General features: G+C 66.1%; 1 protein-coding gene across 1 annotated transcript; it reads right to left on the reverse strand.

Annotated features, from left to right (window-relative positions):
• Nucleotides 1–204: 204 nt before the first annotated feature.
• SIPA1 (signal-induced proliferation-associated 1) lies at nt 205–18318 on the reverse strand (the record flags this gene model as incomplete). The annotated part of the gene is given in 15 exon segments (XM_080639979.1): nt 205–277; nt 357–426; nt 1056–1154; nt 1264–1369; nt 2078–2147; nt 2260–2484; nt 3785–4056; nt 5524–5878; nt 5880–6083; nt 6839–6996; nt 7118–7221; nt 8189–8363; nt 10712–10900; nt 11335–11456; nt 17598–18318. Coding segments are annotated over 15 exon segments (2943 nt in total), but the record flags the coding sequence as incomplete, so codon positions are not given.
• Nucleotides 18319–18590: the final 272 nt, after the last annotated feature.

Consider the following 18590-nt stretch of genomic DNA (forward strand, 5'->3'; position numbering starts at 1 on the left):
AGACCATAGAGACCCATAGAGACCATAGAGACCCATAGAGACCCATAGAGGCCCATAGGGAACCATAGAGACCATAGAGACCATAGAGACCCATAGAGCCCCATAGAGGCCCATAGGGAACCATAGAGACACACAGACCCACAGAGCCCCACGCCTCAGCCCCATGGACCCCCCAGAGCCCCCCAGAGCCCCCCAGGCCCCCACCTCCTGCAGATCCTCCTGCAGCCGCTTCAGCATCGCCTCCAACTGCGCCACCTTCTCCGAGAGGCTGCGGGACCTGGGGGGGCCATGGGGCTGGGACCTTGCCTGGCCCCCCCCAGCGCCCACAAGAACCCCCCAACCCCCCCCATCCGTACTCATCCTCAGGGCTCCCCTGGCTCAGGGTCTGCTGGGCCCCACTGCTGGGGGGCTCTGGGAGCTGCTGCCCTGGGGGGGGATGAAGATGTGAGACCCCCAATGGGGGCCCTGAGACACCCCCAGCACCCTTTAGGAGCCCCCTCATCCCCACAACCCCCTCTGAGACCAAGACTTCAGAACCCCTTAACCCCCAGCCTCCAAAACCCCCAGCCCCCATTAAACCCCAGCCTCCCATAACCTGGAGCCCCCCATAACCCCCAGCCCCCCATACCCCCAGCCCCCCATAACTCCCAGCCCCCATAACCCCCAGCCCCCCATAACCCCCAGCCCCCCATAACCCCCAGCCCCCATAACCCCCAGCCCCCCATAACCCCCAGCCCCCATAACTCCCAGCCCCCATAACCCCCAGCCCCCCATAACCCCCAGCCCCCCATAACCCCCAGCCCCCATAACTCCCAGCCCCCATAACCCCCAGCCCCCCATAACCCCCAGCCCCCCATAACTCCCAGCCCCCATAACCCCCAGCCCCCCATAACCCCCAGCCCCCATAACTCCCAGCCCCCATAACCCCAGCCCCCATAACCCCCAGCCCCCCATAACCCCCAGCCCCCCATAACCCCCAGTCCCTCGGGCCCCCCCCCAGTCCCTCGGCCCCCCCCGCCCCCCGCCCCCCCCAGCCCCCGCCCCCCCCCGCTCACCGCCCCGCTCCAGTGCCTCCAGGAGGCCGCTGCAGGCGGTGGCCAGGCGGGCAATGGCCTCCCACTCCTCGTCCTGCGGCTCCCCGGCCCCCGAGAGCACTGGGGGGGGGGACACAACCATGGGGGGGGGCACCCCCAAGGGACCCCCGGGGGATGGGGGCGTCCCATGGGGCCAAGGGAAGGGGTCTGGGGCCCGGGGACCACTCACGCCTGCCCAGGGAGCGCCGCAGCGAGGGGCCGGGGGGGGGGCCGGCCTCGGGGGGGGGCACGGGGCCATCGGCGTCCGGGGGGGCTGCCTGGGGGCGCGGGGTCAGCTGGGGACATGGGGGGCACGGGGGGGTCACCGAGGGGTCACCGAGAGGTCACAGGGGTCACGGGGGGTGTCACCGAGGGGTCACACAGGGGTCACAGAGAGGTCACAGGGGTCATGCAGGAGTCACAGGGGGGTGGTGTGTCACCGAGGGGTCACCGAGGGGTCATCGAGAGGTCACCGAGGGGTCACAGGGGTCACGGGGGTCACGGGGGGGTGTCACCGAGAGGTCACAGAGAGGTCACAGGGGTCACGGGGGGGTGTCACCGAGGGGTCACACAGGGGTCACAGAGAGGTCACAGGGGTCATGCAGGAGTCACAGGGGGGGTGGTGTGTCACCGAGGGGTCACCGAGGGGTCATCGAGAGGTCACCGAGGGGTCACCGAGGTGTCACAGGGTCACGCAGCGGTCACAGGAGGTCGTGGGGGGGGTGGTGTCACCAAGGGGTCACAGGTGGGGTCACAGGGAGGTTACAGAGAGGTCACAGGGGTCACGGGGGGGTGTCACCGAGGGGTCACCAAGGGGTCACAGAGGGGTCACAGGAGGTCACGGGGGGGTTGTGTGTCACCGAGGGGTCACAGGTGGGGTCACAGAGAGGTCACCGGGGTCATGCAGGGGTCACAAGAGGTCACGGGGGGGTGTGTGTCACCGAGGGGTCACCGAGAGGTCACCGGGGTCACGCAGGGGTCCCGGGGGGGTCGCAGGCTCTCACCGTGTCCGCGGGGGGGGAGGGGCCGTGGTGCGGCAGCAGGAGGTCGGGGGTGGGGTCAGCCAGGGGCTGCCTGCGGGGTCACAGGGGTCAGAGGTCAAAGGGGGGTGACGGGGGGGGGGGGGGCCCCCATGGAGTCAGGGTCCCAGGGGATGGGGGGGGGGGGAGGTTCCGGTCCCACTCACGCGCGGGGGGGGCGCTCGGGGCCCTCGCTCAGCGCCAGCAGCCGCAGGGGGTCCGGATGCAGCCCCCCCGGGGGGGTCCCCGCCCGCCCCCCCCCGCTGCTGCCGCCGCTGTCCCCGGAGTCGCTGCTCCCCCCCGAGTCGCTGCTGTCCCCGAGCGCCCCCCCGGGGCCCCCCCCCGCGGCCCGGCCCTGCTCCAGCGACAGCGCGTAAAGCTCCGAGAAGCTCCTGCGGGGGGGGCGCGGGGGGGGGGGCGCCTGAGCTTGGCTCCACCCGGCCCCGTGTCCCCCACGTGCCCCCGTTCACCCCCAGGAGCCCCATTCCCTCCAATGCCCCCCCATCAGCACCCACACCCCTGCAATGCCCCCCCCCTTCTCCTTCGTGCCCCATTCCCGTCCCCAAGCCCCCCAGTGCCCCCCCATGTCCCCAAGACCCCAAATGTCCCCATCTCCTCCAACCCCCCATTGCCCCAAGGTCCCCAATGCCTCCATGCCCCCCATTCCCCCCAATGTCCCCCCCTCCCCCATTCCCCCCAATGTCCCCCCCCATTCCCCCCATGCCCCCCCTCCCCCATTCCCCCATGTCCCCCCCTCCCCCATTCCCCCCATGTCCCCCCTCCCCCATTCCCCCCAATGTCCCCCCCTCCCCCATTCCCCCATGCCCCCCCTCCCCCATTCCCCTCCCCCATTCCCCAATGTCCCCCCCTCCCCCATTCCCCCCAATGTCCCCCCTCCCCCATTCCCCTCCCCCATTCCCCCCATTCCCCCCCTCCCCCATTCCCCAATGTCCCCCCTTCCCCCATTCCCCCAATGTCCCCCCTCCCCCATTCCCCCCATGTCCCCCCCTCCCCCATTCCCCCATGCCCCCCCCTCCCCCATTCCCTCCCCCATTCCCCAATGTCCCCCCTCCCCCATTCCCCCCAATGTCCCCCCCTCCCCCATTCCCCTCCCCCATTCCCCCAATGCCCCCCCTTCCCCCATTCCCCTCAATGTCCCCCCCTCCCCCATTCCCCAATGTCCCCCCCTCCCCCATTCCCCAATGTCCCCCCTCCCCCATTCCCCAATGTCCCCCCCTCCCCCATTCCCCTCCCCCATTCCCCCCATGCCCCCCCTCCCCCATTCCCCAATGTCCCCCCCTCCCCCATTCCCCTCCCCCATTCCCCCCATGCCCCCCCCTCCCCATTCCCCAATGTCCCCCCTCCCCCATTCCCCTCCCCCATTCCCCCATGCCCCCCCCTCCCCCATTCCCCAATGTCCCCCCCTCCCCCATTCCCCTCCCCCATTCCCCCCATGCCCCCCCCTCCCCCATTCCCCAATGTCCCCCCATCCCTCATTCCCCTCCCCCATTCCCCCCATGTCCCCCCCTCCCCCATTCCCCTCCCCCATTCCCAATGTCCCCCCATCCCTCATTCCCCTCCCCCATTCCCCCCATGTCCCCCCCTCCCCCATTCCCCTCCCCCATTCCCCAATGTCCCCCCCTCCCCCATTCCCCTCCCCCATTCCCCCCATGCCCCCCCCCCTCCCCTCACCGCCGGGGCCTCCCGTCGCGGTCTGGGGGCAGGAGGGTGAGGGGGGCCTTGGGGCGGCGCAGGAGGGCGCGCAGGCGGCGGGGCCGCAGCGCGGGCAGGGGCTGCAGGGCCACGCGCAGCAGGCGGGCCCCGGGCCGCAGCCCGGCCGTCTCCGCGAACGAGAAGCGGGTGACGGAGGTCACGACCCCGGCCGCGTCCACCGAGAACCCCGGGTGCCCCCCGGCGCCCCGCGGCAGGGCCAGCTCCTGAGCCTCGCACCCGCGCGTCACCGCCTGCGGGGCACGGCACGGGCATGGGGGGCACGGGCATGGGGGGCACGGGCATGGGGGGCGCTGGGCATGGGGGGCACGGGCATGGGGGGAACTGAGCATGGGGGGAACTGAGCATGGGGGCGCTGAGCATGGGGGGCACGGGCATGGGGGGAACTGAGCATGGGGGGAACTGAGCATGGGGGGAACTGAGCATGGGGGGCGCTGAGCATGGGGGACACGGGCATGGGGGGCACTGAGCATGGGGGAACTGAGCATGGGGGGCGCTGGGCATGGGGGGCACGGGCATGGGGGGAACTGAGCATGGGGGGCACCGGGCATGGGGGACACGGGCATGGGGGCACTGAGCATGGGGGGAACTGAGCATGGGGGGCGCTGGGCATGGGGGGCACTGAGCATGGGGGGAACTGAGCATGGGGGGCACGGGCATGGGGGGCGCTGGGCATGGGGGCACGGGCATGGGGGGCACGGGCATGGGGGGAACTGGGCATGGGGGCACGGGCATGGGGGGCGCTGGGCATGGGGGGCACGGGCATGGGGGGCACGGGCATGGGGGGAACTGGGCATGGGGGGCGCTGGGCATGGGGGGCACGGGCATGGGGGGCACGGGCATGGGGGGCACGGGCATGGGAGGCACCGAGCATGGGGGGCACGGGCATGGGGGGCGCTGGGCATGGGGGAACTGGGCATGGGGGGAACTGAGCATGGGGGGAACTGGGCATGGGGGGAACTGGGCATGGGGGGCACAGGCATGGGGGGAACTGAGCATGGGGGGCACAGCATGGCCACGAGTGGCATTGACCATGGGTGACATGGCATGGCCATGGGTGACACCATGCATGGCACAGAATTGACCCATGGGGTGACCCAGCTTGACCATGGGGTAACCCCAGCACTGACCCCACAGGGCACCAGCACCCCCCATCCCTGCTCCATTGCCCCCCCATTGTCACCCAATTGCCCCTATTGCTTCCCATTGCCCCACAGCCTTGCTGCATTGCCTCCTTGGCTCCCTATTGTCCCCCATTGCTCCCCCATCACCCCCATTGCCCCCCACTGCCCCTTGGCTCTCTATTGTCACCCATTGCTCCCATCACCCCCATTGCTACCCATTGTCCCCCATCGCCCTAATGGCCCCATCGTTCCCAATCACCCCCATTGCCCCCATCACCTCCATTGCCCCCATTGCTCCCCATTGTTCCCCATCACCCCCATTACCTCCATTGCCCCATTGCTCCCCATCGTTCCCAATCACCCCCATTGTCCCCCATCACCCCAATTGCCCCATTGTTCCCCATCACCCCCATCACCTCCATTGCCCCCTTGCTCCCCATCACCCCCATTTCCCCCAATTCCCCCCCTCACCTGCAGCCTGGCCACCATCACCCCCATTGCCCCATTGCTCCCCATCGTTCCCAATCACCCCCATTGTTCCCCATCACACCCATTGCCCCCCATTCCCCCCCTCACCTGCAGCCTGGCCACCACCTGCGAGGCGGCTCCGTGGGGCAGGCGCAGGCCGAGCCAATGCCCTGCCCCATAGAAGAGCTCGAGGCGCCCCTCGGCGAAGGCCCAGCCCAGCACATCCCTGCAGGCGCAGCTGAAGAGCGCCCCGGGCCCGCCGGGCGCCGCCAGCACGAGCCGCTCGGCGGCCACCCCGAGCAGGCAGGGCACGTCGGGGCCGTCGGGGGCGGCCCGGGCCCGCGCCCCCCACACCAGGGCCCCCGGCAGCGCCGCGGCCGCCCCGCAGCGCGGTGCCCGCCGCCGCCCGCCCAGCGCCGGGAGCAGGGCCCGGGCCGGGGCCGCGGGGGGGGGGGCCGGTGCCGTGGGTCCGCGCCAGCTCCTGCAGGTACTGGTGGCGGGTGCGGGCCGCCATGGCCCCGAGCCGCCCCCCCCGGCCCGCTGCGTTCTCGCCGTTGATGGCCTTGGCCAGCAGGAACTCGCGCAGCCCCGCGCCCCCCGGGAAGCGCTGCCCCGCGGCCAGCGCCGGCCCGAAGAGCGGGGTCTCCTCGGGGCGCACCACGGCCACGCTGCGGGGACGCGGTCAGCGGCGGCACCGGGGACCGGGCAGCGGGGACCGGGTGGGGAGAGCCCCGGGACAGGGAGAGCCCGAAGAGATGGGGAGAGCCCGAAGGGACGGGGAGAGCCCGAAGGGACCGGGAGAGCCCAAAGGGACGGGGAGAGCCCCGGGACAGGGAGAGCCCGAAGGGACCGGGAGAGCCCGAAGGGACCGGGAGAGCCCGAAGGGACGGGAAGAGCCCGAAGGGACGGGGAGAGCCCGAAGGGACCGGGAGAGCCCGAAGGGACCGGGAGAGCCCGAAGGGACCGGGAGAGCCCGAAGGGACGGGAAGAGCCCGAAGGGACGGGGAGAGCCCGAAGGGACGGGGAGAGCCCGAAGGGACCGGGAGAGCCCGAAGGGACGGGGAGAGCCCGAAGGGACGGGGAGAGCCCGAAGGGACGGGGAGAGCCCAAAGGGACGGGGAGAGCCCGAAGAGGTGGGAAGAGGCCGAAGGGACGGGGAGAGCCCGAAGGGACGGGGAGAGCCCGAAGGGGCCGGGAGAGCCCGAAGGGGCCGGGAGAGCCCGAAGGGACGGGGAGAGCCCGAAGGGACCGGGAGAGCCCGAAGGGGCAGGGGGACACCCCGCCAGAAGACCTTAGAGCCCCCCAAGCTCCCCTTCAAGCCCCTCAGACCCACGTCGGACCCCGCAGATCCCAACAACGCCCCCCAAGGAGCCCTTGGGGACCCCCCTTCCCCCCCCCAACCCGCGTTCCGGGGTGCCCGCACCTGTAGGAGGTGCGGGGGGTGCAGGGCTCGTGGGCCCGCACCACCAGGAAGATGTGCTGGAAGTGGGAGCGGAGGGCGCGGGGGGAGAAGGGCCGAGCCCCCGGCTCCTGGAACACGATGGTCACGATGTCATTCCCGATGTGCCGCTTCCGCAGCAGCTGGGAGGGGGCACAGGGGGGGTCAGCACCCCAAAACCGACCGGGGGGGACCCCATGGGTATCCCGAGAGCTCCTTAATGGTCCTAAGCGCCCGCCCTCAACCCCCCGGGACCCCCCGGACCTGCTGGGGGTTGCTGGGGGTGAAGGGCAGCATGGTGCTGACGTGGAACATCACCTCGTAGCCGTGGTACGTGGTGTACAGCGAGTGGGTGCCCGTGGAGTCAGCTGGGGGGGGGGGCACAGGCTGCACCCCCGCACTGCGCGCCCCAGCACCCGCCAGGGCCCCGGATCCCAGTGCCCCCGTATCCCCATCCCAGTGCCCCCGTATCCCCATCCCAGTGCCCCCGTATCCCCATCCCAGTGTCCCCGTATCCCCATCTCCCAGGTCCCCATCCCTGGTCCCACTGTGTCCCCCAGTGTCCTCCTGTCCCCCGTTATACCCATGTCCCTGTGTCCCCCATCCTTCCCACTTCCCTACATCCCATCATATCCCCATGTCCCCCATATCCCCCCATGTCCCCATATCCCCCCATATCCCCCCATGTCCCCATATCCCCCCATACCCCCCCATGTCCCCATATCCCCCCATGTCCCCCTATCCCCCCATACCCCCCCATGTCCCCATATCCCCCCATACCCCCCCATGTCCCCATATCCCCCCATGTCCCCCTATCCCCCCATACCCCCCATGTCCCCATATCCCCCCATGTCCCCCTATCCCCCCATACCCCCCATGTCCCCATATCCCCCCATGTCCCCATATCCCCCCATGTCCCCCTATCCCCCCATACCCCCCCATGTCCCCATATCCCCCCATGTCCCCCTATCCCCCCATACCCCCCCATGTCCCCATATCCCCCATGTCCCCATATCCCCCCCTATCCCCCCATACCCCCCCTTGTCCCCATATCCCCCATGTCCCCATATCCCCCCATGTCCCCCTATCCCCCCATATCCCCCCTTGTCCCCATATCCCCCCATGTCCCCCTATCCCCCCATATCCCCCCTTGTCCCCATATCCCCCCATGTCCCCCTATCCCCCCATATCCCCCCTTATCCCCATATCCCCCCATGTCCCCCTATCCCCCCATATCCCCCCTTGTCCCCCTATCCCCCCATATCCCCCCTTGTCCCCATATCCCCCCATATCCCCCATGTGCCCACCCCCCCATGTCCCCCCGGCCCCGCTCACTGCGGGTGTCGAGCTGGGCTCGGTAATGGGGGAAGCCGCGCAGGCGCACGCGGGTGCCGAGCAGGGCCAGGAACTGGGCGAAGGGGGGCCCGGCGCGCTCGTTGTTGTACATCTCCTCCTCGGAGCCCTGCCCCCCCCGGCAGTAGAGCACCCCCACCTTGCGCTGGAAGCAGAGCTGCGCCCACGGATCGAACGGGGGCCCGAGCACCCCGAGAGAGCCCCGACCACGTGTGACCCCATCCTCGTGTGACCCCACCCTCGTGTGACCCCATCCTTGTGTGACCCCATCCTCGTGTGACCCCATCCTCGTGTGACCCCATCCTTGTGTGACCCCATCCTTGTGACCCCATCCTTGTGTGACCCCATCCTTGTGTGACCCCATCCTCGTGACCCCATCCTCGTGTGACCCCATCCTCGTGTGACCCCATCCTTGTGTGACCCCATCCTTGTGACCCCATCCTTGTGTGACCCCATCCTTGTGACCCCATCCTTGTGTGACCCCATCCTTGTGTGACCCCATCCTCGTGACCCCATCCTCGTGTGACCCCATCCTCGTGTGACCCCATCCTTGTGACCCCATCCTTGTGTGACCCCATCCTTGTGTGACCCCATCCTCGTGACCCCATCCTCGTGTGACCCCATCCTCGTGTGACCCCATCCTTGTGTGACCCCATCCTTGTGTGACCCCATCCTCGTGTGACCCCATCCTCGTGACCCCATCCTCGTGTGACCCCATCCTCGTGTGATCCCATCCTCGTGTGACCCCATCCTCGTGTGACCCCATCCTCGTGTGACCCCATCCTCGTGTGACCCCATCCTTGTGACCCCATCCTCGTGTGACCCCATCCTTGTGTGACCCCATCCTCGTGTGACCCCATCCTCGTGTGACCCCATCCTTGTGTGACCCCATCCTCGTGTGACCCCATCCTCGTGTGACCCCATCCTCGTGTGACCCCATCCTCGTGTGACCCCATCCTCGTGTGACCCCATCCTTGTGACCCCATCCTTGTGACCCCATCCTTGTGACCCCATCCTTGTGTGACCCCATCCTCGTGTGACCCCATCCTCGTGTGACCCCATCCTTGTGACCCCATCCTCGTGTGACCCCATCCTCGTGTGACCCCATCCTTGTGTGACCCCATCCTTGTGACCCCATCCTTGTGACCCCATCCTTGTGTGACCCCATCCTCGTGACCCCATCCTCGTGTGACCCCACCCTCGTGTGACCCCATCCTCGTGTGACCCCATCCTCGTGTGACCCCATCCTTGTGACCCCATCCTCGTGTGATCCCATCCTCGTGTGACCCCATCCTCGTGTGACCCCATCCTTGTGACCCCATCCTCGTGTGACCCCATCCTCGTGTGACCCCATCCTCGTGACCCCATCCTCGTGTGACCCCATCCTCGTGTGACCCCATCCTCGTGTGACCCCATCCTCGTGACCCCATCCTCGTGTGATCCCATCCTCGTGTGACCCCATCCTCGTGTGACCCCATCCTCGTGTGACCCCATCCGTGTGACCCCATCCTCGTGTGACCCCATCCTCGTGTGACCCCATCCGTGTGACCCCATCCTCGTGTGACCCCATCCTTGTGACCCCATCCTCGTGTGACCCCATCCTCGTGTGACCCCATCCTTGTGACCCCATCCTCGTGTGACCCCATCCTCGTGTGACCCCATCCTTGTGACCCCACCCTCGTGTGACCCCACCCTCGTGTGACCCCATCCTCGTGTGACCCCATCCTCGTGTGACCCCATCCTTGTGTGACCCCATCCTTGTGACCCCATCCTCGTGTGACCCCATCCTCGTGTGACCCCATCCTCGTGTGACCCCATCCTCGTGTGACCCCACCCTCGTGTGATCCCATCCTCGTGTGACCCCATCCTTGTGACCCCATCCTCGTGTGATCCCATCCTCGTGTGACCCCATCCTCGTGTGACCCCATCCTCGTGTGACCCCATCCTTGTGTGACCCCATCCTTGTGACCCCATCCTCGTGTGACCCCATCCTCGTGTGACCCCATCCTCGTGTGACCCCATCCTTGTGTGACCCCATCCTTGTGACCCCATCCTCGTGTGACCCCATCCTCGTGTGACCCCATCCTCGTGTGACCCCATCCTTGTGTGACCCCATCCTTGTGACCCCATCCTCGTGTGACCCCATCCTCGTGTGACCCCATCCTTGTGACCCCACCCTCGTGTGACCCCACCCTCGTGTGACCCCATCCTCGTGTGACCCCATCCTCGTGTGACCCCATCCTTGTGTGACCCCATCCTTGTGACCCCATCCTCGTGTGACCCCATCCTCGTGTGACCCCATCCTCGTGTGACCCCACCCTCGTGTGACCCCATCCTCGTGTGACCCCATCCTTGTGACCCCATCCTTGTGACCCCATCCTCGTGTGACCCCACCCTCGTGTGACCCCATCCTCGTGTGACCCCATCCTCGTGTGACCCCATCCTCGTGTGACCCCATCCTTGTGACCCCATCCTTGTGACCCCCCCCGTTCCCCCCCCGCTCACCCCCTGCTCATCGAGCTTCAGGAGGGTCTCGGGCACGGTGGGCACGGGGGGGGCGAGGCGCAGCCCCTGCACCCCCAGCCCGGGCAGCGCCAGCTCCAGCAGCTTCCGCGGGGGCACCCCCCGGGCGCCGGGGGGGCGGGCGCTGGGCGGCAGCGACTCCTCCAGCACCGAGCCCCGCAGCGCCCGCAGCTGGGGGGGGCAGGGGGGGTCACCATCACCCCCAGCCCCCATCACCTTCATCACCCCCAGCCCCCATCACCTCCATCACCTCCAGCCCCCATCACCTTCATCACCCCCAGCCCCCATCACCTCCATCACCCCCAGCCCCCATCACCTTCATCACCCCCAGCCCCCATCACCTTCATCACCCCCAGCCCCCATCACCTCCATCACCTCCAGCCCCCATCACCTCCATCACCCCCAGCCCCCATCACCTCCATCACCTCCAGCCCCCATCACCTTCATCACCCCCAGCCCCCATCACCTCCATCACCCCCAGCCCCCATCACCTTCATCACCCCCAGCCCCCATCACCTCCATCACCCCCAGCCCCCATCACCCCCAGCCCCCCATCACCTCCGTCACCCCCATCCCCCCATCCCCCCCATCCCCCCCCTTCGCACCGCGCTGCTGCGCAGGATGATGCGGTGCAGCACCAGGGGCCGCGGCCCCTCCTTCTCCTCCCGCCGCAGGGACACGGCCACGGGGCCCAGCACCGGGTCCTCCCCCAGGAAGTTCTGGTGCTCTGGGGGGGGGCGAGGGGTCAAGGGGGGGCCAGGACCCACAGCACCCATAGCCCCCATAACCCCCATAGCCCCCATAGCCCCCCATAACCCCCATAGCCCCCCATAGCTCTCATAGCGCTCATAGCCCCACACAGACCCATCCATATGCAGGGACCTGCAGCGTGCTGCAGCCTCGTGCAATGCCCCTTAGCCTCGTGTGACACCCATAGCCACGTGTGACACCCATAGCCTCGTGTGACACCCATAGCCACGTGTGACACCCATAGCCTCGTGTGACACCCACAGCCACGTGTGACACCCATAGCCACGTGTGACACCCATAGCCACGTGTGACACCCATAGCCTCGTGTGACACCCACAGCCACGTGTGACACCCATAGCCTCCTGTGACACCCATAGACACGTGTGACACCCATAGCCACGTGTGACACCCACAGCCACGTGTGACACCCACAGCCACGTGTGACACCCATAGCCTCCTGTGACACCCATAGCCACGTGTGACACCCATAGCCACGTGTGACACCCATAGCCACGTGTGACACCCATAGCCACGTGTGACACCCATAGCCACGTGTGACACCCATAGCCACGTGTGACACCCATAGCCTCGTGTGACACCCATAGCCACGTGTGACACCCATAGCCACGTGTGACACCCATAGCCACGTGTGACACCCATAGCCACGTGTGACACCCATAGCCACGTGTGACACCCACAGCCACGTGTGACACCCATAGCCACGTGTGACACCCATAGCCTCGTGTGACACCCATAGCCACGTGTGACACCCATAGCCTCGTGCGACACCCATAGCCACGTGTGACACCCATAGCCACGTGTGACACCCATAGCCTCCTGTGACACCCATAGCCACGTGTGACACCCACAGCCACGTGTGACACCCACAGCCACGTGTGACACCCATAGCCACGTGTGACACCCATAGCCTCCTGTGACACCCATAGCCACGTGTGACACCCATAGCCACGTGTGACACCCACAGCCTCGTGTGACACCCATAGCCTCATGTGACACCCATAGCCACGTGTGACACCCATAGCCACGTGTGACACCCATAGCCACGTGTGACACCCATAGCCTCGTGTGACACCCATAGCCACGTGTGACACCCATAGCCTCGTGCGACACCCATAGCCACGTGTGACACCCATAGCCACGTGTGACACCCATAGCCACGTGTGACACCCATAGCCTCCTGTGACACCCATAGCCACGTGTGACACCCACAGCCACGTGTGACACCCACAGCCACGTGTGACACCCATAGCCACGTGTGACACCCATAGCCTCCTGTGACACCCATAGCCTCCTGTGACACCCATAGCCACGTGTGACACCCATAGCCACGTGTGACACCCATAGCCACGTGTGACACCCACAGCCACGTGTGACACCCATAGCCTCCTGTGACACCCATAGCCACGTGTGACACCCATAGCCTCCTGTGACACCCATAGCCACGTGTGACACCCATAGCCTCGTGTGACACCCATAGCCACGTGTGACACCCATAGCCACGTGTGACACCCATAGCCTCGTGTGACACCCATAGCCACGTGTGACACCCATAGCCACGTGTGACACCCATAGCCTCCTGTGACACCCATAGCCTCGTGTGACACCCATAGCCACGTGTGACACCCATAGCCACGTGTGACACCCATAGCCACGTGTGACACCCATAGCCTCGTGTGACACCCATAGCCACGTGTGACACCCATAGCCACGTGTGACACCCACAGCCACGTGTGACACCCACAGCCACGTGTGACACCCACAGCCACGTGTGACACCCATAGCCACGTGTGACACCCATAGCCTCGTGTGACACCCATAGCCACGCGTGACACCCATAGCCTCGTGTGACACCCATAGCCTCGTGTGACACCCATAGCCTCCTGTGACACCCATAGCCACGTGTGACACCCATAGCCTCGTGTGACACCCATAGCCACGTGTGACACCCATAGCCACGTGTGACACCCATAGCCTCGTGTGACACCCATAGCCACGTGTGACACCCATAGCCTCGTGTGACACCCACAGCCACGTGTGACACCCATAGCCACGTGTGACACCCATAGCCACGTGTGACACCCATAGCCACGTGTGACACCCACAGCCACGTGTGACACCCATAGCCACGTGTGACACCCATAGCCACGTGTGACACCCATAGCCTCCTGTGACACCCATAGCCTCGTGTGACACCCATAGCCTCGTGTGACACCCATAGCCTCCTGTGACACCCATAGCCACGTGTGACACCCACAGCCACGTGTGACACCCACAGCCTCCTGTGACACCCATAGCCTCGTGTGACACCCATAGCCACGTGTGACACCCACAGCCACGTGTGACACCCATAGCCTCCTGTGACACCCATAGCCTCGTGTGACACCCATAGCCTCGTGTGACACCCATAGCCTCGTGTGACACCCATAGCCTCGTGTGACACCCATAGCCACGTGTGACACCCACAGCCACGTGTGACACCCACAGCCTCGTGTGACACCCATAGCCTCGTGTGACACCCATAGCCACGTGTGACACCCATAGCCTCCTGTGACACCCATAGCCACGTGTGACACCCATAGCCTCGTGTGACACCCATAGCCTCCTGTGACACCCATAGCCTCCTGTGACACCCATAGCGACGTGTGACACCCATAGCCACGTGTGACACCCATAGCCTCGTGTGACACCCATAGCCACGTGTGACACCCATAGCCTCCTGTGACACCCATAGCCACGTGTGACACCCATAGCCACGTGTGACACCCATAGCCTCGTGTGACACCCATAGCCTCGTGTGACACCCATAGCCACGTGTGACACCCATAGCCACGTGTGACACCCATAGCCACGTGTGACACCCATAGCCTCGTGTGACACCCATAGCCACGTGTGACACCCATAGCCACGTGTGACACCCATAGCCACGTGTGACACCCATAGCCACGTGTGACACCCATAGCCTCCTGTGACACCCATAGCCACGTGTGACACCCATAGCCTCGTGTGACACCCATAGCCTCGTGTGACACCCATAGCCACGTGTGACACCCATAGCCACGTGTGACACCCATAGCCACGTGTGACACCCACAGCCACGTGTGACACCCATAGCCTCCTGTGACACCCATAGCCACGTGTGACACCCATAGCCTCCTGTGACACCCAGAGCCTCCTGTGACACCCATAGCCACGTGTGACACCCATAGCCTCGTGTGACACCCATAGCCTCGTGTGACACCCATAGCCACGTGTGACACCCACAGCCACGTGTGACACCCATAGCCACGTGTGACACCCATAGCCACATGTGACACCCATAGCCACGTGTGACACCCATAGCCACGTGTGACACCCATAGCCTCCTGTGACACCCATAGCCTCCTGTGACACCCATAGCCACGTGCGACACCCATAGCCACGTGTGACACCCACAGCCACGTGTGACACCCATAGCCACGTGTGACACCCACAGCCACGTGTGACACCCATAGCCTCCTGTGACACCCATAGCCACGTGTGACACCCATAGCCTCCTGTGACACCCAGAGCCTCCTGTGACACCCATAGCCACGTGTGACACCCATAGCCTCGTGTGACACCCATAGCCACGTGTGACACCCATAGCCACGTGTGACACCCACAGCCACGTGTGACACCCATAGCCACGTGTGACACCCATAGCCACATGTGACACCCATAGCCACGTGTGACACCCATAGCCACGTGTGACACCCATAGCCTCCTGTGACACCCATAGCCTCCTGTGACACCCATAGCCACGTGCGACACCCATAGCCACGTGTGACACCCATAGCCTCGTGTGACACCCATAGCCTCCTGTGACACCCATAGCCTCGTGTGACACCCATAGCCTCGTGTGACACCCATAGCCACGTGTGACACCCACAGCCACGTGTGACACCCATAGCCACGTGTGACACCCATAGCCACATGTGACACCCATAGCCTCCTGTGACACCCATAGCCACGTGTGACACCCATAGCCTCCTGTGACACCCATAGCCTCCTGTGACACCCATAGCCACGTGCGACACCCATAGCCACGTGTGACACCCATAGCCTCGTGTGACACCCATAGCCACGTGTGACACCCATAGCCACGTGTGACACCCATAGCCACGTGTGACACCCATAGCCTCCTGTGACACCCATAGCCACGTGTGACACCCATAGCCACGTGCGACACCCATAGCCACGTGTGACACCCATAGCCACGTGCGACACCCATAGCCTCGTGTGACACCCATAGCCTCCTGTGACACCCATAGCCTCCTGTGACACCCATAGCCTCCTGTGACACCCATAGCCTCGTGTGACACCCATAGCCACGTGTGACACCCACAGCCACGTGTGACACCCATAGCCTCGTGTGACACCCATAGCCTCCTGTGACACCCATAGCCACGTGTGACACCCATAGCCTCGTGTGACACCCATAGCCACGTGTGACACCCATAGCCTCGTGTGACACCCATAGCCACGTGTGACACCCATAGCCTCCTGTGACACCCATAGCCTCCTGTGACACCCATAGCCTCCTGTGACACCCATAGCCACGTGTGACACCCATAGCCACGTGTGACACCCATAGCCTCCTGTGACACCCATAGCCACGTGTGACACCCATAGCCTCCTGTGACACCCATAGCCACGTGTGACACCCATAGCCACGTGTGACACCCATAGCCACGTGTGACACCCATAGCCTCCTGTGACACCCATAGCCACGTGTGACACCCATAGCCACGTGTGACACCCATAGCCACGTGTGACACCCATAGCCTCCTGTGACACCCATAGCCTCCTGTGACACCCATAGCCACCTGTGACACCCATAGCCTCCTGTGACACCCATAGCCTCCTGTGACACCCATAGCCACGTGTGACACCCATAGCCACGTGTGACACCCATAGCCTCGTGTGACACCCATAGCCACGTGTGACACCCATAGCCTCGTGTGACACCCATAGCCACGTGTGACACCCATAGCCTCCTGTGACACCCATAGCCTCCTGTGACACCCATAGCCTCGTGTGACACCCATAGCCACGTGTGACACCCATAGCCTCCTGTGACACCCATAGCCTCCTGTGACACCCATAGCCTCCTCTGACACCCATAGCCTCGTGTGACACCCATAGCCACGTGTGACACCCATAGCCTCGTGTGACACCCATAGCCTCCTGTGACACCCATAGCCACGTGTGACACCCATAGCCACGTGTGACACCCATAGCCTCCTGTGACACCCATAGCCACGTGTGACACCCATAGCCACGTGTGACACCCATAGCCTCATGTGACACCCATAGCCTCCTGTGACACCCATAGCCACGTGTGACACCCATAGCCACGTGTGACACCCATAGCCTCCTGTGACACCCATAGCCTCCTGTGACACCCATAGCCACGTGTGACACCCATAGCCACGTGTGACACCCATAGCCTCGTGTGACACCCATAGCCTCCTGTGACACCCATAGCCACGTGTGACACCCATAGCCTCGTGTGACACCCATAGCCTCGTGTGACACCCATAGCCACGTGTGACTCCCATAGCCACGTGTGACACCCATAGCCTCGTGTGACACCCATAGCCTCGTGTGACACCCATAGCCACGTGTGACACCCATAGCCTCGTGTGACACCCATAGCCACGTGTGACACCCATAGCCACGTGTGACACCCATAGCCTCCTGTGACACCCATAGCCACGTGTGACACCCATAGCCTCCTGTGACACCCATAGCCTCGTGTGACACCCATAGCCTCGTGTGACACCCATAGCCACGTGTGACACCCATAGCCACGTGTGACACCCACAGCCACGTGTGACACCCATAGCCTCGTGTGACACCCATAGCCACGTGTGACACCCATAGCCTCGTGTGACACCCATAGCCACGTGTGACACCCATAGCCTCGTGTGACACCCATAGCCACGTGTGACACCCATAGCCACGTGTGACACCCATAGCCACGTGTGACACCCATAGCCCCCCAGCCCCTTCCTCCCCCCCCAGCCCCGCGCAGCGCCCAGCACCCCCGTGCCCCCCCGTGCCCCCCCCGGCTCACCCTTGCCATAGAAGTACTTGCGGTAGTAGCAGGCGCCGGCGTCGCTGTGCTCGATGGGGTGGGGGGGCCGGGCCCCCGCCGGGGGCTCCTCCAGCACCGCCACGGCCGCGTTCGGGAGGTGCCCGGGCCCGGGGGGGCCGCGGGGGGGGGGCGGCCCCAGCCCCGGCTCCTGCTCCCCCCCGGTCTCGCAGCAGAAGCGGGGGCAGCTCAGAACCAGCGCCTCGGCCTCGGGGGGGGCCCCCAGGGGCTCGGGGGGGTCCTCGGGCTCCAAGTGAGCGGCCGAGGCCCCCGACGTGGGGCCGGGGGGGCCGGGGGGGGCCTCGGCCGGGTCGAAGAGGATGCTCTGCACATCGTAATGGGCCAGGAGGGGGCTCCAGGGGGGGCGCGGGAAGAAGTCGGGGTCCCCCCCGGCCTCCTCGGGGCCCCCCCCCAGCCCCAGCAGCAGCAGCGGGTCCCGGAACCGGGGGGGTGTGGGGCCGCCCCCCCCCCTCCCCGCCTCCTCGTGGCTGTGGGCGCGGGTGCGGGGTGGGCCCCCCAACTCCGGGCCCCCCCCGGCCCCCAGGGCCGCGTCGCTGCTGCTGCTGCGCTGCAACGCGGCGGGGCCCCCCCCCGGGGATGGAGGCGGGGATGGGAGCCCCCGGCCCCCCCCGGCTGTGATGGAGGGGGGGGGACGGGCCGAGGGGCCCCGCATCTTGCGGAGGAAGAGGTCGTCGGACTGCATGGCCCCCCCCGACCACCAGGGACCCCCCCGGGGTACCCCGTTAACAGCGCCCCCCCCAACCGCTTTTTCAATGGGAGCTTGGGAACGGCCCCCGCGCTCCGATTGGCTGCCGGGGAATTCCCGCGTGCGGAGGCTCCGCCCCTCTTCCCACGGCGTCCCCCGTCCCCCCCCCCCTCCCCAAGCCCCGTTCCCAGGTCCGGGTCAATGGGGAGGGGACAAGGAGCAGAGGGGGGCTCCGGACGCGTCGTTCGCTGCGGGGGGGGGCGACGGCG

The sequence above is a fragment of the Psittacula echo genome (assembly GCF_963264785.1).
Source record: "Psittacula echo genome assembly, contig: SCAFFOLD_149, whole genome shotgun sequence".
In the NCBI taxonomy this organism is placed as follows: domain Eukaryota; kingdom Metazoa; phylum Chordata; class Aves; order Psittaciformes; family Psittacidae; genus Psittacula; species Psittacula echo.